Source organism: Vipera berus (genome assembly GCF_964194415.1).
Source record: "Vipera berus genome assembly, chromosome: 1".
Lineage (NCBI taxonomy): Eukaryota > Metazoa > Chordata > Lepidosauria > Squamata > Viperidae > Vipera > Vipera berus.
Window position 1 is genome coordinate 10,791,058 of NC_138202.1, and position 26,815 is coordinate 10,817,872.

At 43.5% G+C, this 26,815-nt stretch overlaps 1 protein-coding gene across 2 annotated transcripts; it reads left to right on the top strand.

Annotated features, from left to right (window-relative positions):
- Window positions 1-26,815, top strand: KLHL26 (kelch like family member 26). 2 transcript variants are annotated; one of them, XM_081338949.1, is made up of 5 exons: window positions 1-173; window positions 11,031-11,213; window positions 20,624-22,201; window positions 22,781-22,860; window positions 26,634-26,815. In XM_081338949.1, exons 1-5 carry the CDS (start codon window positions 103-105, stop codon window positions 26,726-26,728), a joined length of 2,007 nt encoding a protein of 668 aa, XP_081195075.1. In that variant the 5' UTR covers window positions 1-102; the 3' UTR covers window positions 26,729-26,815. The 2 variants fall into 2 exon arrangements, with proteins under 2 accessions (XP_081195075.1, XP_081195076.1); XM_081338950.1 differs by having other exon boundaries at window positions 20,624-21,980.

The following is a 26,815-nucleotide window of genomic DNA, read 5'->3' on the forward strand; positions in this document are numbered from 1 at the left end:
GCGCCCTGTCCGGCCCGGCCCTTCCCTTCCCCTTCCCGGCGTCCCACTCCGGCTGAGTCCCCGGGTTGGGGCGGCCTCCAGCAAGCGGAAGGCGGCGGGAAGATGGCGGAGCCCGGCGGGGCCGAAACCTTCGCCGAGCGACCCTCCACGCCGAGCAACAGCAGCCTCAGCAGGTGAGGACCGGAGGGAAAGACGGATCCCCCTCCCGCCTGCCCTCCCGCCACCCCAAGCCGCCTCTAGTCCCACCTCCATGGGGAGGGGGGGAAGGGATGGTGCATTCCTCCCCCTCCCTCCCTCCCTCCCTCCCTCCCCAGCTTTGCCCCACACGGGACCGGGGTTTCCCCCCCCCCACGACGGAGAGCCCTCCGCGGCTCCTCGGGTGTCCAGAGGACGACGCGGTGCCCTCTTTCTCTCTTCTTTCCTCCGGGTTCTTTTTCTCCCCCCCTCCCCGCCCCGCAGCTGTTTTGCATTTTGATTAAGATTGCGATTCTTGGATTTCTGACCCACCTCTGGAAACTGGGCGGGGCTCTTGCCAGGAGTTCTGTCAGTGCGTGTGTGTGTCTGTGTCTGTGTGTATGGTGCTGTAGTGACACGCCAGGTTTAATTAACTAGGTTACCGCATTGGCCCGTTTTTCTGCTTTTCCACAGGATAAGGAACCCTACCCACCTGCTGGCTGCGGCGGCGCTCCGGGCTGAACTAGGGTTAGAGCCCAGCGTAATTAAAGCTAAATGAAAGATAGGGTGCTGCGCAAATGCATGGATGTCTGACCGGATGACTTTTTTTTTTAAATCCCATTTATATTTTATTTTTTTTATTTTTTTATTTTAATTCCATTTATATCCCGCCCTTCTCCGAAGACTCAGGGCGGCTTACAAGCTTAGCAGTAGCCTTCATTCTATGTATATGCCTGCTTATTAGGGCTTTCACACACACACACACCAAGCGGCATTATTACAAAGTCAGCTTAATTGCCCCACAATCTAAAGCACAAAACAATGTGCTTAGCAATAGCCTTCGTTCTATGTATATGCCTGCTTGTTAGGGCTTTGGGGGGGGGCAAGCGGCATTATTACAAAGTCAGCTTATTGCCCCCCCAACAATCTGGGTCCTCATTTTACCTACCTCGGAAGGATGGGAGGCTGAGTCAACCTTGAGCCTGGTGGGACTCGAACCTGCACTAATTGCAGGCAGCTGGTGTTACGGTACTTAAGGAGGCATTAGCCCACTGCTCCACCAAGACTTAAGTTGTGGGAGCGTGGGCAATGTAATCCTGGGTGAGGGTGGATCGTCTTCCCCAGCCCCGTAGCTCCAGGTTCTTGTCCTTCTGGGTCCATTTGTCAGTGGTTCCCTTGTGTGATGAACTCCAGATCTTCCTGTGTAGGGAATCTGTCAGGCTGGGGATGATGGGAGGTGTAGTCCATCGCATCTGAAAAGTGACTTGGGAGCCTTTGGGTCTTCCTTCCACCCCATAGTTGTTCTGCCTGCCCCTAGAAAGATTTTTCCTCCTCTTAATTTAAGGTCCTCAGGTGTTCCCCATCTCTCGTTTTTTGCCTTGTAAATGTGGTCAACCTTCACCTTTTAGTGCAGTCACATTTGTGGCTGAATGACAATTCCCAGCAACCTCAACTAGTGTGACCCAATATCTGGAGAGCTACAGGTTGTCCTCTGGTTGCTTTCACACAAAATTTTGATCACCCTTGCTAAGGTAATCCAACTCTTTGCTGTTGCCTAGTGGTTGTGCCAATTTTTGTAACCTAATGGTTCTCAATCTTTTCTTCACCCTGGACACCCTTTAAATACCTTTTGTAGCCACAAACCTCCAAGACAAGATTTAAATCATAACATTTCTTCAACCCTTCATGGATCCATTGTGACAACATTGTGCCCACCCAGGGGTCCGTGGACCACAGGTTGAGAACCACTGACCAAAGTATAGTTGTGGAGCTCTTGATTGGCGTCCTCTAAGACTGGTTGTTTGCTTGTAGATGTTTCTTTACCCAACTAGGTAATGTGCTAGTTAATCTTGGGTTTGCCTCCCTGTTTATATACAGTAGCTTCTATATAAACAGGAACCCAGTCTGGTCCAGGGGTTAAGGAAACCAGGAGATTGTGAGTTCTAGTCCTGCCTTAGGCATGAAAGCCAGCTGGGTGACTTTGGCCCAGCCACTCTCTCAGGCCAACCCACCTCACAGGATTGTTGCTGTGGGGAAAATAGGAGGAGAAAGGTGTATTAGGTATGTTTGCTGCCTTGAGTTATTTATAAAGTAATAAAAAATAATAAAATTGGGTGAGGAAACATCTGCAAGCAAGCAACCAAGCTCAGAGAGCATCAAGGACTACATAGTTCAACCCTCAACTACAGATATTCTCTTCTGTTAAAAAATATGGTGGTCCTAATTAAGTTAAAACATTCTTACTTATTTGAATATTGCTATAAAACATCTCCAGGTATTTTGTGTTGTGTGAACCCAGTTGCTATGCAGCATAGGTGTCCCTTTATCTCATTATGTGATCATGTCCCCTGCAGCATTATCTTTTCTGCCTTCCCTTGTTATTTTTTTTATATATATATATTTCCTATTTTCCTCTCTCTGGGAGGTCCAGACTGTCCTCTGCCAGGATTTTTGTTGTGGGAACTTAAAGGAGGCCTACTGGGTAAGAGGAAGGACCAATCAATCAATCACAATAGAGCTGGAAGTGACTTTGGAGGTCTTCTAGTCCAGCCCCCTGCTCAAGAAGAAGACCCTATACCATTTCAGACAAGTGGCTGTCCAGTCTCTTCTTTAAAAATCCCCAGTGTTGAAGCACCCACAATGTCTGAAGGCAAGCCGTTCCACTGGTTAATTGTCCTCACTGTTAGGAAGTTTCTCCTTAATTCCAGGTTGCTTCTCTCCTTGATTAGTTTCCATCCATTGTTTCTTGTCTTGCCTTCTGGTGCTTTGGAAACTAAATTGACCCCCGCCTCCTTGTGGCAGCCTCTCAAATACTGCTATCCTGTCCCCCCTAGTCCTTCTTTTCTCTAGACTGGCCATACCAAAATCCTGCAACTGTTCTTCATATGTTTTAGTCTCCATGCCTTTAATCTTAGTTGCTCTTCTTTGTACTTTTTCCAAAGTCTCAACATCTTTTTTGTAATGTGGCTCAGTGGGTTAGGACGCTGAGCTTGTCGATCAGAAGGTCGGCAGTTTGGCAGGTCGAATCCCGAGTGCCGCGTAACAGAGTGAGCGCCTGTTACTCGTCCCAGCTTCTGCCAACCTAGCAGGTGCCGGAACTCTGTTCTGAGCGTTCTATGAGAAAAAAAGCCCTGGTTATCTCAGAGGCTGCCGCAAAGAAGAGTGGGTCAACCTATTCTCCAAAGCACCAGAAGGCAGGACAAGAAGCAATAGATGGAAACTCATCAAGGAGAGAAGCAACCTGGAATTAAGGAGAAATTTCCAGAAAGTTAGAACAATTAAATCAGTGGAACAACTTGCCTCCAGAAGTTGTGGGCGCTCCAACACTGGAGGTTTTAAAGAAGAGATTGGACAACCATTTGTCCGAAGTGGTGTAGGGTTTCCTGCCTGAGCAGGGGGTTGGACAACAAGACCTCTGAGGTCCCTTCCAACTCTTATTATTATGTTATTCTGTTTTTAAGCTGGGTTAGCCAAAGAATGAACAAAACATTCATGGTACATCTGAGTAATAGTGCAAGGGATTATGGGACTGGATGAAAGTGATGCCATAATGCCGGAGAATTGGAATTAGGAATTATATTCTTTTCCTTAATAAAAAAAATGTATGGGACCCATAAGTCCTTCTTATCAAATAGCAGCTGTGAGGTAGGATTAATTCTTATTCTTATGCCATCTTATGCCATTTCCTTCTACTTTGTGTCACTGCAGCCTTGATCCTTACTGATTCACTCCTTTTGCACCTATTTGTAAGTAGGTAAATAGGCTCTTATATTAGTTTTTAAAAAATTATCCTTCCTTTTTGCTGATTAGGCATGAGATTTATTCATTTCTTGTTTAATCTGGCCTTAGAACAACAGAAATTCTACAGGAAATTCTTCTTTCTTTACAGGAAAGAAACAGTTACAATCCACATTATATTCATATAGAAATAATTTAGCAGGACTCTTGCTGATGTGCAGAGCTGAGCAGATTTAGGCAAAAAATATTGGAGTAGGATTCATATATTAATGCAGAAAATTCTTAAAGTGAACATAAAGATTAAACCAGAAACTTTCCTTCTGTGTCTAATGGAAAGATAATTGGGGAAAAAATTGGAACTCTGATTTTATATATGGTGATGGCAGCAAGATTGCTTTGTGCACAAAAGTGGAAGGATGCCTCAATTCCTACCATGGACGAATGGTTACAAAAGCTGATGGAATTAGCAGAGATGGCCAAATTGACTGTGCTGGTAAAAGAAAAAAAACATAAGTACTTTTGTTTCTACTTGGAAACCGCTTCTGGACTTTGTGCTTGAGGTGGAAGAAAAATGATATTACGATTTTGGGTTTTACTGATTAGACTGATTTGCCAATACAGAAATGGCTAGTGCAGGGCTTTTCAACTTTTTAACCCATTGTACCACTTTTAGGATATGGCAACATCCAAGTAACACCAGTCACCTAGCAAGGTGTCAAAACCTTGATGACCAAAAAAAAGAAAAGGGAAAAAATGAAGTACAGGTAGTCCTCGACTTACAACAGTTTGCTTAGTGACTGTTTGAAGTTACAATGGCACTGAAAAAAGTGCCCCTAAGCCACAGCCGAGCAAGACACCTGCCTGCCTATCTGGCGGCGCTCTTCCTCCTGTCCGAGGTTTTCATTGTTGTGAGCATTTCTGTTGAGGATTGGCAGTGGGGGTGGGGTGGGGGGGTGTTTGGTTTTTATTCCTCGCCTCTGCTGGGTGGTTGCAGCAGGTTTTGGTCACTTCACATGACCCTGGGACACTGTGACCGTCATAAATATGAATCAGTTGCCAAGCATCTGAATGTAAATCACAAGACCCTGGAGATGCTGCAACATTCCAACTGATTGGCGCTTCTTCTGGGCTCAGAAGCGCCAGGATCAGTGCCAAGCTCCAGCTGGAGCCTGGCGCTGATCCTGGCGCTTCCGCTGAGCCCTGACATCCCTGAAGCTCCAGCTGTCTCTCGCTCAGGCTTGTGCGGTGCTACTACCGGTTCAGCTCGTTCCCCTCACCCGCTACCACTTTTCTAGGATGGTTGCGTACCACCACGACCATCCTAGAAAAGTGGTAGCGGGGGAGGGGAACAAGCTGAACAGGTGGCAGCACCGCACAAGCCTGAGCGAGAGACGGCTGGAGCTGCAGGGCTATCAGGGCTCAGCGGAAGCGCCAGGATCAGCGCCAGGCTCCAGCTGGAGCTCGGTGCTGATCCTGGCACATCTGCTGAGCCCAGAAGAAGTGCCGATCAGCTGGAATGTTGCAGCATCTCCAGGGTCTTGTGATTTACATTCAGATGCTTGGCAACTGATTCATATTTATGACGGTCACAGTGTCCCAGGATCATGTGAGGTGACCAAAACCTGCTACAACCACCCAGCAAATGGGAATAAAAACCAAACACCACCCCCAACCCTGCTGCCAATCCTCAACAGAAATGTCACAACAATGAAAACCTCAGAGAGGAGGAAGAGCGCCGCCGGGCGGACAGGCAGGTGTCTTTCTTGGCTGTGGCTTGGAGGGCACTTTTTCAGTGCCATTGTAACTTTGAACAGTCACTAAGCAAACTGTTGTAAGTCGAGGACTACCGGTACTTCATCACTTTTTTTCCCTTTTTTTGTCACGTTTTTGACACCTTGCTAGGCGACTGGTGGTACTCGGATGTTGCCATATCCTAAAAGTAGTACAGTAGGTGAAAAGGTTGAAAAGCTCTGCTATACAGTTCAACATAGACTATTTCCAAGGGAGATCCATCTCTGAATGCATCCCAACTTTTCCAGTGAAGGCAATACAGCTAATCTCTTGACTTATGACTACAATTGAGACCTGACCTTCCATTGCAAAGTGAAGTGGTTGTTAAGTGAGCCATGCCACAGGTGTTAAATAAATCACTCCAGTTCAGTCATTAAATTATATCCAGCTTCTCCTATTGACTTTGCTTGTTGGAAGCCAGCTGGCAAGATCATAAATGGCAATTTGGGACCTTGGTAAAATGTTTACGAAAAATAAGGAAATAATAGAAATGTTTTCTGCTGTGTAAATGCTGATAGTGAGGAGAACCTGTGGCCTAGAGGTTAATACAGCTACCTAACATGCAAGCTGCCCAGGTTTGAATCTCAGAAGGGTATGGCTAGCTGATGAGAGCTAAATAGCTCGAAATAGCTATATTAGTCTCCCTTTAACTCTTTGTCAGCAAAATTTAAAATTTACAGCAATAGTTTATTGAAGTAGCAACTTGAGCCTGCAAAACACTCCTAGATTGGGGCTGAAACGCAAAAGTAATCATAGCAGTAGACCAAGGTGTTTTATTAGACTGGTTTCACCAGAAAACACTTGCTCTATATATCTATATCTATATATCTATACTATATATATATTGCGAGTGTTTTATAATGATTGTTTTTTGTGACTTTATCAGATTGTTCTACATCGCCCAGAGTCACTTCCAGTGAAATGGGTGGCTCTATAAATTTGATCAATCAATCAATCAAACAATCAAACAATATGATTTTTAAGAGAATAGGGGAAACTGAGCAGTTTTGTACATTGCCACCTATATAAAGGCCCGTCTCTTTAGTATTGAAGGAATAAAGTAGTCATTAGTAGTGGGTATGGCTAGCTAGCTGATGAGAGCTAAATAGCTTGAAATAGCTATATTAGTCTCCCTTTCTTTGTCAGCAAAATTTAAAATTTACAGCAATAGTTTATTGAAGTAGCAACTTGAGCCTTCAAAACACTCCTAGATTGGGGCTGAAACGCAAAAGTAATCATAGCAGTAGACCAAGGTGTTTTATTAGACTGGTTTCACCAGAAAACACTTGCTGTATATATCTATATCTATATTTATTTATTTATTTGATTTGTATACCGCCCTTCTCCCTAAGGACTCAGGGCGGTGAACAGTGACATAAATAATAGAATGTACAAATACAGATATTGAAAACAAATTAAACCCTAATTTAGCCCAAATGTAGAAGATAGTTACCTTAAAATAATAATTACAAAAGAACCCATCAGACCAGACCGGATTGCTTAAACAGATGTGTTTTTAGGTCGCATCGGAAGGAGCGAAGGTCGGGAGCCATCCGGAGCTCAACTATATATCTATAGTATATATATATTACGAGTGTTTTATAATGATTGTTTTTTGTGACTTTATCAGATTGTTCTACATCGCCCAGAGTCACTTCCAGTGAAATGGGTGGCTATATAAATTTGATCAATCAATCAATCAATCAATCAATCAATCAATCAATCAAACAATATGATTTTTAAGAGAATAGGGAAAACTGAGCAGTTTTGTACATTGCCACCTATATAAAGGCCTGTCTCTTTAGTATTGAAGGAATAAAGTAGTCATTAGTAGTGGTTTGAAAAGAGATGGATTATGATTGATTATATACCATAAAGTCATTTTTGACTCCCAGTGATCACATAGATCAGTGTTTCTCAACCTTGACGGCTTGAAGATGGGTAGACTTCAACTCCCAGAATTCCCCAGCCAGCATGGCTGGTTGAGGAATTCTGGGAGTTGAAGTCCACTCATCTTCAAGCTGTCAAGGTTGAGAAACACTGACATATATAGATCTTCTCCAGGAGATTCTGTCCCTAACTTGTTCTTTCAGGTCCCCCAATAGTGCCCCATGTACTGGAGTCTATCCCCTTTGCTGCTGGTGCTCGTCTTTCCTTCTACATTTCCCAGTACTAGAGCTTTTAAGAGAAAAGTTCAGCTTTCTTAAAAGAATAAATTCTTTTTAGCTAATAACCAAGTTCCAGTTTCTTCCAGACTCCCAAAGTAAGTTCTCAATTGGTTGAAACGGTATGTATGCAACTACGCGCACACAGCACCAACCACCACAATTGTGGCGTGTGGGTCTTGGCAAAGAATCACTCAAGGTTTTCTTTTGTGCCTTTCCTGGAATTTCTGCCAAGGAACAGATGCTGTTCTGTTGTTTTTCCCCCAACTATAGTAACACAAACAATGGGACTGCAAGGCAACAAGGCATTAAAGTTTTTTTAAAAAAATGCCATTATTTCACATTCTGCAATGTGACCTCTTTCTCTCTTCCCCCAGGGCCCTCAGTCCTCATTCTAATGGCTTTTCAATGAAAAGGTTAAATTATATCATGCTCCCAGTTGAAACCATAGTTTCAACTTGGAAACTGTGGGTATCCTACCTAGACCAAGTCCAAAAATGCTAGAGAATTCCTGGAAGCCTGGCACTCAAATAATCAGCCATCCACAGGCACATGAACATAAACAACATCTACATACCATTCAAAAGAGAGAATCAAAAAGCTAAAAGGGAAACAAAAAGACCAATGCACCACTTCCCCAGCAATCAACACCCAGATGAGCAGAGATTAGCACCAAAATTAACATTAGACTAACAATCAAAAAGCAAACAATACCGCAATCATGCCAAACAAGCTAACAGTAAACAACAGCCCAATCAAGGAATCACCAAGTATAGTATATAAAATGAGAGCAAACCCAACTTCCTCCTAGCACCGATGATGTTACCTAGTTGGGTAATGAAAGATCTGCAAGAAAACCACCAAGCTCACAGAGCACCAAGGTCCCCATATAAAAACATCCAGTGTTGGAGCATTCACAGCTTCTGGAGGCCGGTTGTTCCACTGGTTAATTGTTCTAACTGTCAGGAAGTTTCTCCTTAGTTCTAGGTTGCTTCTCTCCTTGATTAGTTTCCATCCATTGCTTCTTGTCCTGCCTTCTGGTGCTTTGGAGAATAGCTTGGCTCCCTCTTCTTTGGGGCAGCCCCTGAGATATTGGAACACTGCTATCCTGTCACCCCTCACCCTTCTCTTCATTAAACTACACATACCCAATTCCAGCAGCCGTTCCTTATATGTTTTAACCTCCAGTCCCCTAATCATCCTTGTTGCTCTTCTCTGTAGGGGGTTGGACTAGATGACCTTCAAGGTCCCTTCCAACATTATTATTGTAATAATAATAATAATAATAATAATAATAATAATAATAATAATAATAATAATAATAAAGTTGGAAGGTACCTTGGAGGTCATCTAGTCCAACCCCCTGCTCAGGCAGGAAACCTTATACCATTTCAGACAAATGGCTGTCCAGTCTCTTCTTAAAAACCTCCAGTGTTGGAGCATTCACCACCTCTGGAGGCAGGTTGTTCCACTGGTTAATTGTTCTAACCGTCAGGAAGTTTCTCCTTAGTTCTAGGTTGCTTCTCTCCTTGACTAGTTTCCATCCGTTGCTTCTTGTCCTGCTTTCAGGTGCTTATATTCCAAGATTATTTTTCCTGATTTCATTCTTATTAAAGAAGTGGAGTGTGTGTGTGTGTGTGTGTGTGTGTGTGTGTGTGTGTGTGTGTGTGATTAGGGTCCGTTGGTAACCACAATGGAGTTTCTTGTATTAACAGCCACTGTGATGCAGTGGTTAGAATGCAGTAGTGCAGGCTACTTCTGCTGACTGCCAGCTGCCAGCAATTCCGCAGTTTGTGTCTCACCCTCTCAAGGTTAATTCAGCCTTTTATCCTTCTGAGGTCGGTAAAATGAGGACCCACATTGTTGGGAGCAGTACGCTGACTCTGTAAACTGCTTAGAGAGGGCTGTAAAGTCCTGTGAAGCGGTATATAAATCTTAAGTGCTATCGCTATGACCTTGAAGAATGCTTAAATTTTTGTGGGAAGACGGGGCCTTGTTCCCTTCATTCTTGTATAAAAAGGGGTAAAACAATGGCTCTCAGCCTGTGGTCTGCGGACCCTTTGGAGGGCGACAGAATGTTGTCCCGGGGGTCCTTGAAGGCTTAAAAAAATGTTTTTATTTAAATCTTGAGTTAAGTCTTGGGGGTCTGTGGCTATAGTTTGTGGACACAAAAGGTACTTAAACGGGGTCCGTGGTGAAGAAAAGATTGCAAACCACTGGGTAAAAGATATTTCCAGTTCGAGAGACTGTTACAGAGCAGGTAATAATAACACTTCCTTGCAAATTGGTGGTGTGGCAGTTTTTCAGTAGCGTATATTGTCCTTAAACTGTGTTTAAATCTGTTCCTTTTTCTACAGTAGTCCTCGACTTACGACTGGTTGTTTAGCAATAATTCAAAATTACAACGGACCTCTCTAGGGTCCTTACAATCAGGATTGGCTGCCCTCCTGGTCATGTGACTCCATTTGGGCCCTTGGCAGTCAGCTCTCGTTTATGACTGTTTGTAGTGTCCTACAGTCACATTATCATAATTTATGATGGGTTTTTTTTCTGGAAACCTAAAAATGCCCATTGCAGACAAGGTAAAGGTAAAGGTAAAGGTTCCCCCGCACACGCGTGCTAGTCGCCTTAATGAGTCGCCTTAATGAGCATGGCATTCATTTAATGACTGTAGTATTAGCTTCATGACTGGTGCAAAAAAAAGTAGCAAAATCAGGTGCAGTTACATGGTGACCCACTTAACGACTGGCACAACATACAGTCATAATTCTGGGTGTCTCGAGGGTGCTTTTTTTCCCCAAAAGGCAGCTGGAGTGTCTTGTTGTTGTTTTTTTCCTCGAAAATGTTTTGCTTCTCATCCAAGAAACTTCTTCAGTTCTGCTTCTTGGATGAGAAAGCGAAACGTTTTGAAGGAAAACAAAAAGCAAGAGAGTCCAGTTGCCTTTTGAAAAAGCACCTTTGGGACAACCATGACCTGGACGACGGAGAATCTCCATAGATGTAATTACGGCTCACAAGTTGAGGACTACCTGTATTGTAGAGCTGGAAAAACTGCAGAAAAGGACAATCAAAAAGATCAAAGGCTTGGATCTACCTGTATGACTAATTCAAGGGGGGAAAAAAAACACCTTGTAATTTATCCCTCTCTCTCCCCCTTTCTAGCATGGCGGACAAGAACAGCACATTGAAATGCACTTTCTCTGCTCCGGGCCATAGTGTTACCCTCTTGCACGGCCTGGCTTCTCTGCGGGCTCAGTCCCAGTTGCTGGATGTCATCCTCACCATCAACAATGAGGTCTTTCAGGTGCACAAAGTTGTTTTGGCGGCCTGCAGTGACTACTTCAGGTGAGGGGCTCAAACGTCCTCATGGAAGCTGTTTTCCCGCTCTTTCAAACCCCGTTGAAAGTGTGGGTCCTAGATGGTGGGTTTGTGTCAGGGAATTGCACAGTAGGTTTCCAAATGGAGTCAGAGACAGTGACACGGATTTGAAGTTTTATATAAATAAATATATTTTACATCTGTATTCACGGCAGACAAGATAATTAGGCACATCACTACATCATGAGGTAAACTGTCAGGTAAATCACAGAACAGCACACAGGTAGTCCTCGATTTACAACAGTTCCATTTAGAGACTGTTCAAAGTTACAATGGCACTGTAAAAAGTGACTTTAGACTTGTGACCGTTCCAGCATCCCTATGGTCATGTGATCCAAATTGTGTCACTTGGCAACTGACTCATATTTATGACAATTCCAAAGACCTGGGGTCATGTGATCGATCCCCTTTTGCGACCTTCTGAGAAACAAAGTCCATGGGGAAGCCAGATTCATTTAACAACTGTGTTATCAACTTAACAACTGTGGCAAGAAAAGTCGCAAAATGGGGCAACATTCACTTAACAAATGCCTTAGATAGCAACAGAAATTTTGGGCTCAATTGTCGTCAGTTGAGGATTACTTGTACAGACCACACAGAAGAAAAAAAGGCGGGGGAAAAAAGGGAACTCCCCCTTTACACCCACAGCAACCAATCATAACGTAGATTGCCTCCTGCAGGAGCCAGCTCTCTCCAACCAATCAACGACAACTGTGTGTTCTGGCCCATTATAGACTTTACTGCAGCAGGTACTAAATTTAAATATCCTAACAGTTTGCAAGCAAGGGCTGTAATTAGTCCTTGACTTACAACCATTCTTTTAGCGACTGTTATAAGTTAAAATAGCGTTATGACCAGTCCTTGCATTTACAGCCATCGTGGCATTTCCCATGGTCAGGTGATCAAAAGTTGGGTGCTTGGCAACCAGCATGTCTTTACCGCAGTTGCAGCATCCCAGGATCATGATTGCCATTTGTGACTTTCCCAGACAAGCTTCCGACAAGCAAAGTCAATGGGGAAACCAGATTCCCGTAATAACCACAAGATTCCCTTAACAAATGCAGTGTTTTTCTTAACAGAGATGGCAAAAAAGGTCATAAAATTTGGCATGACTCAGAATGCCTTGCTTAACAATGGAAATTCTTCTGGTCCCAATTGTGGTCGTAAGTCGAGGACTACCTGTATTGTGCAGCAGATGGCTTTCAGGCAAGAAGGACAGGCATCATCTCCAGACATCTCCAAACCCTACCTGAGATCTGGAAAAGTTGCTAAACTCTGTGGCTCAAAGGTCTATGCTGGTTGGAGTGAGGCCACATCTTATGCTTGTATAAGGCAAAGATACCATTGCATCTGAGAGAGCTTTTGGGAAATGTAGGTTGCAGAGCTACCAAAGTCCAAACCTAGCCCATATATTGTCAAAAAGAAACCATTGGACCTCCTTTCCAGGCACTGGCAAAGTTGCATTACTGTAGCGTTTGCCCTTTGGAATCTAGGTGGTTTTCATGGGACCTCCCCAAATAATTTAAATCAGTGTTTGCAAACATGACAACTTTAAGATGTGTGGACTCCTAGATTTCCCCAGCCAGAATTCCCAGAGTCACCTTGTAGGGGAGGTGGGGGCATAAAAATTTAATAAATAAATTTCCCCAGCACATATTTAAAGTTGGGAAATATCGCTTCCTCCTTCCCTTCCCTTCCCTTCCCTTCCCTTCCCTTCCCTTCCCTTCCCTTCCATCTGCAGGTAGCCATCAAGTCTATTTCTCTCTAATTATCCTATCCTTTCATTTTTTTGGTATGTTGTTCATGAATATTAAAAAAAAACTACTTCTTCACTCAACTCATGGCACCCCAGCCCTCTTGGGAAAAAAACTCAAGGTATCATGTGTCTCCCATCCTGATGACAAGTCAAAAATCCCTATCTCTTCTCCCAGCTTTTAGGTAGTTGAGCCACTGTAGGTTTTAATTTTGTTGTTCTGTGTGCTTTTCTCTTCTGAATGCACATTTCTTTTTAAATTGTGTTTTCCTTTTAAAATGTAAGTCGTCCAGAGTGATTGGGGGGTCAGGCAGCTTCTAAATTATATAAAGAAACAACCTTCACTTTAAGGGCTGATACCCATAATTCTAGCCTGATTCTTTTTGTGTTCTTACTATCCTAAATGTATGTGTTGCTTATGCTTGGTATCATAGTTGAATGAATCAGGAGTTTTTTGAGTGTTACATTTTTTTGCAAAAAGTTTTCCATTCCTAAAAAGAAAAGGCATTTTGCAATTTATTAGTCAGGATGAATGCGTGCAGTGCAATACCAGTCAAACTTTGATGGGTTGTTCTAAACACTAATATTGTAATATTAACTGTAAACAATAACATTTTCATCTTAATCAGTATACTTGGAGTATAAGAGGAAAATGGACAGAACAAAACAAAAACAAAATATTAAACAAAAAAGGTTTAAATGTTCTCAGGTTAGGTTGATGAAGAATACTTGGATGAAAACCAGAGGTAGATTTCTGGATAGAAAAAAAAACCCTTGAGATCATCAATTCTTGAGCTGAATGTTGATTTATTTACATTTGCAAGCCATTTAGTTATAGCCTCTAAGTTGTTTAACATTAGTACAATGAAACAGTCAAAACAGTAATAAGCAATACTTATCAAACCAACACATCAGTTATATGCATCAAAAAAGGTAGCAACCAGCTATTTTACAATATTTGCTGGATGATTACATTCAGACTTGTTTCTTGAATGCTTTGAAGAACAGCATTTTAAGTGCCCTTCTATATATTAACAGGGAGGAAGTGGTCCTGTACTACTTATAACTATGTTATTTTAATATTTATTTATTTATTTATTTATTTATTTATTTATTTATTTATTTATTATTTATTTATTTGATTTGATTTATATACCGCCCTTCTCCTGAAGGACTCAGGGCGGTGTACAGGGCAATAAAAATAAGAATACAGGTTACAAGATTTACAAGATTTAAAGTTAAATGATTCTGCCCAATGTTGTAGGTTAGTTAAAATAATGTTAAAACCCAAACCCATCAGACCAGGCCGGCTTGTTCGAATAGATAAGTTTTTAGATCACGCCGGAAGGAGCGAAGGTCGGGGGCCATCCGTAGTTCAGCCGGTAAGCGGTTCCAAAGGATTGGTGCACCCACCGAGAATGCTCTCCCCCTGGGGGTCACCAGCCGACATTCTCTGACCGGTGGTACCCTGAGGAGACCCTCTCTGTGGGGACGTACAGGACGGAGGGAAGTTGACGCCGGCAGCAGGTGCTCCCGTAGGTAATATAAATGCACAATCATCACCCTGTGTTGGTATTTTGCACCGGATTCCCAGAACCACATAATTTTGATTGCTTAAATTCAGCTGTTGAGATAAGATAACAGTTGACCCAATCTGGAATAGAATGAAGACCAGACCAGCTTTGCTTAGGAAAACAGTTTCCTGGCTTCAGAATGTGTCCGGAATCACTATGTTTTTTTTTAAAAAAGAGTATATTTCTTGTACCTCATTCTGATAAATAAAACATATACTCAAATCTCCTCATTTTTCACCTAAATTGGTGGGATTTTGTTTAGATCAGGGATGTCCAATCTTGGCAACTTTAAGACTAGTGGACTTCAACTCCCAGAATCCCCTGACCAGGATGCTATTTTAAAGATGCCAAGGTGGTCACTTCTGGCTTAGATTTTTATGTTATTTCTGGAGAGTGTCCACCATCCCTTCTGAGATTGGGGCAGACTCCAGAGAGGTGATTGCTACTGGTAATCCTCATTTTATGACCTTAATGGACGGTGCCCATTATGATTGTAAGCCATGATTTTTTATTTTTTATTTTATTTTAATTCCATTTATATCCCGCCCTTCTCCGAAGACTCAGGGCGGCTTACAAGCTTAGCAGTAGCCTTCATTCTATGTATATGCCTGCTTATTATAAAGCAGGTCACCCACATGACCAACCTGATTTGATGACCTTTTTTCTGCGGCAGTTGTTAAGCAAACAATGCGGTTGTAAAGCAAGCCAACTGTTTAGTGTGAAGTGGTTTTATTGAAAACCAGAAGTAAATGTTGGTTTTTTAGCAAAACCATCGTAAAATGTCATATGACCACAAAAATGTTGCAAATGGATATAAATGCAGGCAGGTTGCCGAGTGCCTAAAATGCCGTCATATGACTGGGGGGGGAACCTATCAGAAATTTGGAACTGGGTCATAAGTACCCCTGGGGAGGTCCATTGTACCTTTAAGCTGCCCAGACTTGCTGCATCAGTGAGATGGGCAGCATAGAAATTTAATAAATAAGTGCATAAACTTTGAACACTCACTAAGCAACCAGCCACAAGTTGAGGATTACCTGCAAATGCTCCTTCCGTACCACAATCTGGCTCTGGTTGTTATGGGGCAGGTGTGAAAATGCCCCCATTGGAGATGATCAAGGCTCTGAGTCATTAGTCAAATGCAGTTGGATTCAGACATTTCCTGAGTGACCTCTGGGCGTTCACCATCTCTTCCCTCTTTCAAACTTTGTCTTTCCCACCTTTTATCTTGTTTTTGATTACACTTGCCTTATTTGTGCCTGCTGTGTGTGTGTGAGTTTTTGCACACACCCTGGTCCTTGTTTTTTGATTGGTGTTTGTTTCCGTAGTAACATCAACCCCAGAGATTTATTGCTCTTCATAATAAGGAGCAATTAAGGTGGGGGCAGAAGATCTCCCACAAGATGCTAATGGCTCTATCGGATTCTGTGCACTACACACTGGCCCCGGTGTGGGCTTGCTGCTGAGCTATAATTGCTTCAAGGGTTTCTCTTGTAACTTGGGTGTTTTGTAGGGTTGTCATGGAGGAACAATGAATAACATAATCTTCCCTTTGGTTTGTAGCTCGGATTTTGATGCAAATGAAGGGTAAAAGGAAAGAGACAGCATTAAGGATGATTTGGCAGCTGTTGCTTTAATCTAGATTTCAAGATTACAAGACAGTTTTTTTTAAAAAAAAACCAGGATAATTATACGTTGACCGTGCTTTTCTTGATATTCAGTTCTTTGTAGCAACAAAGCATTTTCAATCCTTCCCCTATAAGAGGAGGGAAACTGCAGCTCATGATTTTCTTTAGGGGCTGGAGGCTAAAACATATGAAGAACGGTTGCAGGAACTGGGTATGTCTAATCTAACAAAGAGAAGAACTAAGGGTGACATGATGCCAGTTTTCTAATATTTGAGAGGCTGTCACAAAGAAGTAGGGGTCAACCTATTTTATAAAGCACCTGAGGGCAAGACAAGAAGTAACGGATGGAAACTTACCAAGGAGAAAACCAACCTAGAATTAAGGAGAAATTTCCTGACAGTAAGAACACATTAGAACGGCTTCCTTCAGAAATTATGGTTGCTTCAACACTGGAAGCTTTTAAGAAGAGATTAGGCAACTATTTGTCCAGAATGGTATAGGGCAGTGATGGCGAACCTTTTAGAGACCGAGTGCCCAAACTGCAACCCAAAACCCACTTATGTATTGTCGGGTGCCGGGTGGGTGTGGCCAATTGGGTGGGCATGGCCCATTGGGTAAGCGTGGCTGCGATGATAATGGAAGACTGGGTGGGACTAAAAAGTTCAATCAATCAATTCCAACTTTGCGAGATTTATTTTTCTCCGCAAAAAGTTGAAATTGATTGATTGAACCTTTTTTTTTTGCACACGGCGGTGGAGGCCTAAAGCGAAAAGGTTTTATAAAACCCAGCTGAAAGCCTAGGACTGGGGTGACGGCACGCGTGCCCACAGAGAGGGCTCTGTGTGCCACAGGTTCGCCACCACGGGTATAAGGTCTCCTGCATGTACAGGGGGTTGGAGTAGAAAACCTCCAAGGTCCCTTCCAACTGTTATTCTGTATTCTGTATCTTCTGTTTGTTGTCTTTGATAACAACAGACTTACAGTTAGTCCTTGACTTATGATAACAATTGGGACCAGAATTTCCATTGCTAAGGAATGATGAATTAAATAACATTGCCCAACAAGGGTGTTAAGTGAGTCAGGCCCCATTTTACAACTTGTGCCATGGTTATTAAATGAATCTTTGCAATCTTTGTGTTATATCTCCAGTTCTTTAGGCATTAAGTGAGACGAAGTGTTGAAACAGCAAACAAGTTTATTAACTGAGAACAGAAGCAGCCCTAATGGCTGCTGTGCAGCTATTTATACTGTTAGCCTCTAGGCGGCGACCAATAGGTTTGAAGTAGTTTCCCACCCAAAACCTAATTATCTGCCTAGAGACAGTAAGTCTGGCTTCAGTAACAGCAACCTACAACACAGAAATCTAGGTCAGACACTTAAGCAAGTGATCCAAGACATTTAAGAAAACAGTTAAAGCCAATAGATTACACTTTGCACTTTGTTATGCGAATCATGCAGTTGTTAAGTGAATGCAATGCAGCGCTTAGAAAATGGCGGCTGCTTTTGGAATCACACCATGTGGCTTGCCTGAATGTAGAGCACTGTGGAAACCTCAGGAGATATTATAATAATAATAATAATAATAATAATAATAATAATAATAATAATAATAATAATAATAATAAAGTTGGAAGGGACCTTGGAGGTCATCTAGTCCAACCCCCTGCTCAGGCAGGAAACCTTATACCATTTCAGGCAAATGGCTGTCCAGTCTCTTCTTAAAAACCTCCAGTGTTGGAGCATTCACCACCTCTGGTTAATTGTTCTAACTGTCAGGAAGTTTCTCCTTAGTTCTAGGTTGCTTCTCTCCTTGACTAGTTTCCATCCGTTGCTTCTTGTCCTGCTTTCAGGTGCTTTGGAGAATAGCTTGACTCCCTCTTCTTTGTGGTAGCCCCTGAGATATTGGAACACTGCTATCATGTCACCCCTCACCCTTCTCTTCATTAAACTACACATACCCAATTCCAGCAACCGTTCCCTATATGTTTTAGCCTCCAGTCCCCCAATCATCTTTGTTGCTCTTCAGACCCATTAGTACCTTTGAATTTTTAAATGTGTCTCCCTTTCTTCCTCCAACTCTTATTTGAATCCAAGGAGACCATCCAAATGACAGTTTTGCCAAGCTGGTGTCCCCTTTATAATCATTGAAATATTGCTTTAATAACTCAGTGTTTGATGTTTGAAGTAATATAATTATCATTAATTCAGTCTGATCTTTTTCTTCTTCCATTTCCATCTGGGTTAGGTAGAAAGTAGTAGCTAATGTTGTTATCATTTGATTAGCTGAATCCTCAACATACTGTATTTGAAGGCCTTTGATATCTTCACTCTTAATGTTGCTTTCTTTGGGTGTTGTTTTTTGAGTTGTAAGTTTTGTAGTTGGAGTTTGGAGTTCAAGGTTCTCTGTAGGCTGCGTTTGTTGCTCTTTGAAATCTCCTATTTTGATGTTAATTTCTACTTCTATTTGTTTTTGAATTGTCAGTTCATCATTTAAGGTCAAAGTTTGGTTTAGTGGCTTTAAGTTGTCAGGTTTATCATGCAATTTGGCTTTAATTTGCTCAGTTATAGCCAACATTGTGTCCAATATCAATTTGTAGTTAAGTGGTGGGATATAGTCATTCATTTCGTTGGTGTTTACAGCTAAGTCTTCCATGGAGGCTATTTTAATAAGAGTCAATAATTGTCCACCTCCAATGCTCCTAACAGTTGTTTTCAGTGCCAGGTGTTCCCACACTTATCTTTGAAGATAGTATCAAGGACAGCTCTGTTATTCAGTCAGCTCTCACAATAAGCAAAAGGTTTGCTTGCAATTCCATGTTTAGCCACAAGATGTCATCAGTAGCATATAGAATAAGTTGTAAAGTTCTTTTTCCCCCCCAGATTAATATAAAGCTTTTGTATAATTAGTCCATTCTTTTTTCCTCAATTCACCTTTTAAACAGAAAATAGGGTAGTAGATCCCCACAAAAATAGGAGCTTTTTAATGAGTAGAAATAAGATTGCTTAATTTCTTTGCTTAATCAGATGATTTTTTTTCCTTCCACGCTTTAAGGCTTAAAATGTTATTCCCCAAGTATACAAATGCCGTTGTTTAAAAAAAAAGGGGGAGAAAATTTTCAGAAAAGTCCCACAGGCAGGCAGTTAGGGGAACAGCTTAATGATCGGCCATCTTGATTGCTGGTTTCTTCTTCGGGCCAAAAGGAGCTGCTCCGGATTCAAGTGGAGGGCTGCCGCCCTTCCACGATCACAGGAGGGCCTCCTTGCGGTGGTCGCCCCTCCAGGGCAACTTTTGACCCTTTTCAGGGTCCTCCAGTGAAGAAGGATCGGACGGCAAGGAGAGAGCTCTTCCTGCACATCCAAAAGCGCTGCGCATGCAAACCAGAAGCCAGCTTTCTATGTTAATATATATCCTACAGTTCTATTTTAATAGAGACACTTGAGACAGTCTTTAACATAAAACTAAATCCAAATTCATAAAACCTCATTTAAAAAGGCAGTGATTTGAGAAGATATAAAGGGTTCATTAACATTTCATAGAAAAACATCTTAACATCTGCACATGTCGAATCCTTGTGGAAGGTCTAATGAGCTGGTGTAAACAAGGAAGGGTTGAGGCAGATTTTCTGAGACAAGGAGCACTTAGCCATTGCACAGGAAAGAAACCTTTATTTTTGTTAGTCATTTATAATGATTTAAATATGCTTATTGATTGAGAAAACAACCTCAAAGTGGAGTCACATATGGGTAGTCCTTGAATTATGACTACTATTGAGACCAGAATTTCTATTGCTAAGCAAGGCAATTGTTAAGTGGGTCCTGTCCGATTTTACAACTCTTTTCACCATGGTTGTTAAGCAAATCACTGTAGTTGTTAAGTGAATCTTGCAGTTGTTAAGCACATCTGGCTTCCTCCATTGACTTTGGTTGTCGAAAACAGGCTGGGAAGATTGCAAATGGCAACCACATGATCCTGGGAAGCTACAACCATCATAAATATATACCAGGTGCCAAGCATACAAATTTTGATCAAGGGACTGTAGGGATGCTGCATTGGTCGTAAGTTCAAGTTGGTTGTAAGTCACTTTTTCAGTGCCATTGTAAATTTGAATGCTTAGTAAACAAATTGTTGTAAGTTGAGGACTATCTGTATGTAATTTACTGTGATGCATCAACCAACGGAAAAGCGAGTTATTTGTTGCACACTTTCTCAGTTGGCAACTTGTAGAAGATTTACTTATTTATCTATCCAATTTATATCTCAGTTTTATTTATTAAATTTATTTGTCAAATTTTTTTGTTTATCAAATTTATTTGCCATCCGTCTTGCAGTTCAGGTGACTCTGGGCACCTTAGATTCTCCCTGATGACGTCCAGGAATGGTGAATCTCATCAATTTCGTCTCCTGTTCTTTGATTCTTTTAGGGCCATGTTCACTGGTGGGATGAGGGAAACCAACCAAGACGTGATAGAGTTGAAAGGAGTCTCTGCCAAGGGCTTAAAGCACATCATAGAGTTTGCCTACAGTGCCGAAGTCACCCTTGACCTTGACTGCATCCAGGATGTGCTGGGAGCGGCTGTCTTCCTGCAGATGGTACCCGTGGTGGAGCTGTGCGAGGAGTTCCTGAAATCGTCCATGAGTGTTGAGACCTGCCTTAACATTGGGCAAATGGCCACCACCTTCAGCCTTGCCTCCTTGAAGGAGTCCGTCGATGCCTTCACCTTCCGGCATTTCCTTCAGATTTCTGAGGAAGAAGACTTCCTCCACCTCCCTTTGGAGCGACTCGTCTTCTTCCTTCAGAGCAACAAGCTCAAGAGCTGCAGTGAGATCGACCTTTTCCGGGCTGCCATCCGGTGGCTACAGTATGACCCAACACGCTGCAGCAGTGCCAGCCAGGTTCTCTGCCACATTCGCTTCCCGCTCATGAAATCTTCAGAGCTGGTGGACAGCGTCCAAACCTTTGACATCATGGTGGAGGACGTCTTATGCCGGCAGTACCTCCTAGAAGCTTTCAACTATCAAATATTGCCTTTTCGGCAGCATGAGATGCAGTCTCCCAGAACTGCAATCCGCTCCGATGTCCTTTCTCTCATAGCTTTCGGTGGCACTCCATACACCGATAACGATAGGACCGTAAGTGGCAAAGTCTACTATTTGCCCGATAGCAGCACACGCCAATTCAAGGAGCTGACAGAGATGGAGGTGGGAACTAGCCACACCTGTGTGGCTGTCCTAGATAACTTTGTTTACGTGGTTGGGGGACAGCACCTGCAGTACCGCAGCGGTGAGGGAGCCCTTGACGTCTGCTACCGCTACGATCCCCACCTCAACCAGTGGCTGCGCATTCAGGCAATGCAGGAGAGCAGGATCCTGTTTCAGCTGAACGTGCTGTGTGGCATGGTCTATGCCACAGGTGGCAGGAACAGATCCGGCAGCTTGGCATCCGTGGAAAAATATTGCCCCAGAACCAATGAATGGAGTTATGTTTGCCCCCTCAAACGCAGGACATGGGGCCACGCGGGGGCCACGGTTGGAGGCAAGCTGTACATATCTGGCGGGTATGGAATATCCGTGGAGGACAAGAAAGCCTTGCATTGCTATGACTCTGCCCTGGATCAGTGGGAGTTCAAAGCTCCCATGAACGAACCACGCGTCTTGCATGCAATGGTCAGCACCAATAATAAGGTTTACGCCCTCGGGGGCCGCATGGACCATGTCGACCGTTGCTTTGATGTCTTGGCCGTGGAGTATTACTTACCAGAAGCCAACCAGTGGACAATGGTAAGTCCCATGCGGGTAGGACAATCTGAAGCTGGGTGTTGCTTGCTAGAGAAGAAGATCTACGTGGTGGGGGGATACAACTGGCACCTCAACAACGTCACCAGCATCGTGCAGGTGTATAACACGGAGACGGATGAATGGGACAGAGACCTACACTTCCCGGAATCGTTTGCTGGGATTGCTTGCGCACCCGTGATTCTACCACAGCCAACAGCCTGGAGGTGACTATCGAAAACTATACCTGATCTCCTGAACCATCCTGTGCATGCTCTTGCCTGGCTTGTTTTGCAAAATAAAGTTGTGTATTCATGGCAGACGAGTGAACTCTTCTGTCTACACTCTCTTGGGGTTTTTTTTGTATTCCAGCAGCCCTTTTCGACTCTGCTGGGAATGGGAGTGTGATATGGAAGACTGTCCTGAGTAGGGAATCTTCTCAAGAAGATTGAGTGGTGGTGCACAGCCGGGTTTCTCTTCCCAACAGTATCACATCTGCAGACGTTCAATAATCTTTTTTTTTTCATTTTTGAATAACGGAGGGGTTCACTGTATCTCAGAGTGTCATCATCTGGAGGTGTAGAGCAACTGGACAGTTTGGAAAAAAAAGTCAAGAAAATTAAGATCATCCTGAACTTCCCAGAAGCAATAAGAAGAGCAATTGAGGGAAGAAGAAGAGGGCTCTAGGAACCAACAATCCGTGATCTTGTAACAGGAGTATTTGCCTGAAAAGCAGCTTTGAACAACTATAAAAAACATACCTGTTCTGTTGTTGAAAACTCGATAAGACATGTTTTCCTCTGCAGAGATTTAGGAAAGTGCCAAGAAGACTTCACAGAAGCTTGGAATCTCTGGAGAGGAGGCCAAACCAGGATTATTAGCACAGGTAAATACGACTTCCATAAACTGACAGTGTAGATATTCCTTGACTTACAACAATTCATTTAGCAACAGTTCAAAGTTACAAGGGCAGTGAAAAAAGTGACTTATGACCGTTTTTCACACTTATGACCGTTGCAGCATCCCTGTGATCACATGATCAAAATTCAGACGCTTGGCAACTGGTTCATATTTATGACGGTTGCAGTGTCCTGGGGTCATGTCATTAACTTGTCTAACCTGACCTGCAAAGTCAGTGGGGAAGCCAGATTCATTTAACAACTCTGTTAGTAACTTAACAACTGCAGTGATTCGCTTAACAACTGTGGCAGCAAAGGTCGTAAAATGGGACAAAAATCACTTAACAAATGTTTCACTTAGCGACAGAAATGTTGGGCTGAATTGTGGTCGTAGGTTGAGGACTACCTGTACCTGTTATTGTTTATCGTAATCATTTTTGGGGGAACATATGTGGAGAATCATACTTCAATAGGGATATGTTCCTGGCCAGCACACTGCCTTGACACTTGAACGCTTTGTTGAATCAAGAATGTTTATTGTTGGTCAGGATGGGCAAGTACAGTATGAACAATCACTTGATGGAATGGTTATATTTATCATTCCTCTTAATTGCTGGTTATGGAAAACCTCTTTTATATATCTGCAGCTGCTTGGAAAATGAGATGAGCAGAACAGATTGACATTCTGCAGGATGAACTCTGATGATAGGAGATGTTACGTGCTGAATGGGCATTTATATTAATCTGCCAATTCAGCACTCACATCTGCTGTGAGTCCTGAACTGGCAGATTACTTCGAGTACAGGTGGCGCTCGACTTACAACTATTTGTTTACCGACTGTTCGAAGTAACAACGGCACTGAAAAAGGTGACTTTCGACCGTTTTCCATGCATGACCGTTATAGCAGCCCCATGGTCATGTGATCAGAATTCAGATGCTTGACAACTGGCATCTATGTCAGTCGCAGTGTCCTGGGGGTCATGTGTTCACCTTTTGTGACCTTCTGAAAAGCAAAGTCAAGGGAGAAGTCAGATTCACTTAACAACCATGTTAGTAACTTAACAACTGCAGTGATTCACTTAGCAACCGCCTTGCTTAGCCACATAAATTCTGGTCACAATTGTTGCCGTAAATCGATGGTAATGTCTGCAAGAGAGAACCCTGAGGGAGGAGGGTTTAGCCCAGCTAAAACAATCAATAACAATATAAAAAATCCCCATTAAAACCCCAACATATCCCCCATCAGGCCAGGCCGGCTTGTTCAAATAGATGGGTCTTCAGACCGCGTCGGAAGGAGCGAAGGTCAGGTCAGAGGGTGTTTGATGGGGGATGTTTGGTCTAGAAGTAGCTGAGGTAAAATTTCCTGATGCAGTTCTCCATTTTCTGAGTATCTACGGAGATTCTCAGTTATCCAGGTCATGGTTGTCCCAAAGGTACTTTTTCAAGAAGTAACTGGGCTTCCTTTGTTTTTCCTTGGAAGACGTTTCGCTCCTCATCCAAGAAGCTTCTTGAGCTCTGACTGAGTGGTAAGGAATGGAAAGATTTATATTGCTTATCGGGCACAGATTAACCTCCAAATGGCCCCAACGACTCTCAGAAAGAGTGGTAATGACCAGTTTGTTTATTTATTTATTTATTTATTTATTTATTTATTTATTTATTTATTTATTTATTTATTTATTTATTTATTTATATTTGTATACCGCCCTTTTCCCGAAGGACTCAGGGTGGTGAACAGGGCACATATAAAAAATACAAAATACAAAAATTAAAAAAGAATTAAATAGTAGCCCCGCTAAAACAATCAATAACAATATAAAAAATCCCCATTAAAACCCCAACATATCCCCCATCAGGCCAGGCCGGCTTGTTCAAATAGATGGGTCTTCAGACCGCGTCGGAAGGAGCGAAGGTCGGGTGCCATCCGGAGCTCGACCGGCAGTTGATTCCATAAAGCCGGAGCGCCCACAGAGAAGGCCCTCCCCCTGGGGACCACCAGCCGACATTCTCTGACCGGAGGCACCCTGAGGAGGCCCTGTCTGTGGGAACGCACAGGGCGGAGGGAAGTTGACGCCAGCAGCAGGTGGTCCCCGAGGTACTCTGGACCCATGCCATGTAGGGCCTTAAAAACCATTACCAGTTGACTGCAAGGAATATAAATCCTTCCATTCCCCACCATTCAGTCAGAACTGAAGAAGCTTGGATGAGAAGCGAAACGTCTTCAAGGAAAAACGGAGACGGCATTGGTCGCGCTGGTGAATGATCTCTGGAGGGCTAGGGACAGGGGTTGCTCCTCTGTCCTGGTCCTATTAGATCTCTCAGCGGCTTTCGATACCATCGACCATGGTATCCTGCTGCGGCGTCTCAGGGGGTTGGGAGTGGGAGGCACCGTTCTACGGTGGTTCTCCTCCTACCTCCAGGGCCGCTCGCAGTCGGTGTTGACAGGAGGGCAGAGATCCGCCCCGAGGTCTCTCATTTGTGGAGTTCCTCAGGGGTCGGTTCTCTCGCCTCTCCTGTTCAACATCTACATGAAGCCGCTGGGCGAGATCATTCGTGGTTTTGGGGTGGGGTATCACCAGTACGCTGATGATACCCAACTTTTTCTTTCCACCCCGAACCAACCCAGTGATGCCCTCTCCGTGATGTCCCGGTGCCTGGAGGCGGTTCAGGTCTGGATGGGGAGAAACAGGCTTCGTCTCAATCCCGCCAAGACAGAGTGGCTGTGCATATCGGCGTCTCGGGTTAACCAAGTTATTCCACCTCTAACGATGGGGGGCTGAGGTGTTACCCCCCGTTGATAGGGCTCGCAACTTGGGCGTCCTCCTGGATTCACGGCTCAATTTTGAAGATCACATAGGAGCCGTGACCAGGGGGGCTTTTGCACAGGTTCGCCTGGTGCGCCAGTTGCGTCCCTATCTGGACCGAGACGCCCTACGCACAGTCACTCATGCGCTTGTGACCTCCCGTTTGGACTACTGTAACGCTCTCTACATGGGGCTGCCCTTGAAGACCACTCGGAGGCTTCAACTGGTGCAGAATGCGGCCGCGCGAGTTGTAATGGGGGTTTCCCGATACTCCCATGTAACACCTCTACTCCGCGAGCTGCATTGGCTTCCGGTTGCCCTCCGGGTGAAATTCAAGGTGCTGGTTATCACCTATAAAGCCCTACATGGCCTGGGTCCGGGTTATTTGAGGGAACACCTGCTGCCGGCATCAAACGCCCTTCGCCCAGTGCGCTCCCACAGGGAGGGTCTGCTCAGGGTTCCGCCGGTGAGAGATTGCCGGCGGGTGACACCCAGGGATAGGGCCTTCTCAGTGGGAGCGCCTGCCCTCTGGAACCAGCTGCCGGTGGAGCTGAGGACTGCCCCCGACCTCCGATCATTCCGCCAGGGCCTGAAGACCTGGCTCTTTGAGCTCCCGGGCCCAGGCTGAGGAGAAAATTTTAACTGGGGTTTTTAAGTGTACAGGGTGAATTTAATATTTTTAACTGGTTTTTAACTTTTGTATGTTTTGATTTTTAATTCCCTGTAAACCGCCCTGAGTCCTCAGGGAAAGGGCGGTATACAAATGTGATAAAAATAAATAAATAAATAAATAAATAAATAAATAAAAACAAAGGAAGTCCAGTTGCCTCTTGAAAAAGCACCTTTGGGACATCCCGTGAGTAATTGTAATGCCTGTGCTGGCCATTCTGGCAGAAGACTGCTGCTAACACAATTGAAACTCATTTCTTCCTTTGCTTTTTCTGTATTTAAATAGCCACGTATGCTTCAGCGGCAGCCTGGAACAACAAACGAGAACTTTGCATTAAATACATAAAACCAATGAATTGCAGCTTTTCAGAAGAAGCTTGAATGTGTATGCTTAGGAGTTTCACATCTTGCTGATCAGGTTTGTTTTTGTGTTATGGAACATGAACTTTGGAGCATTTTCCAAGTGTG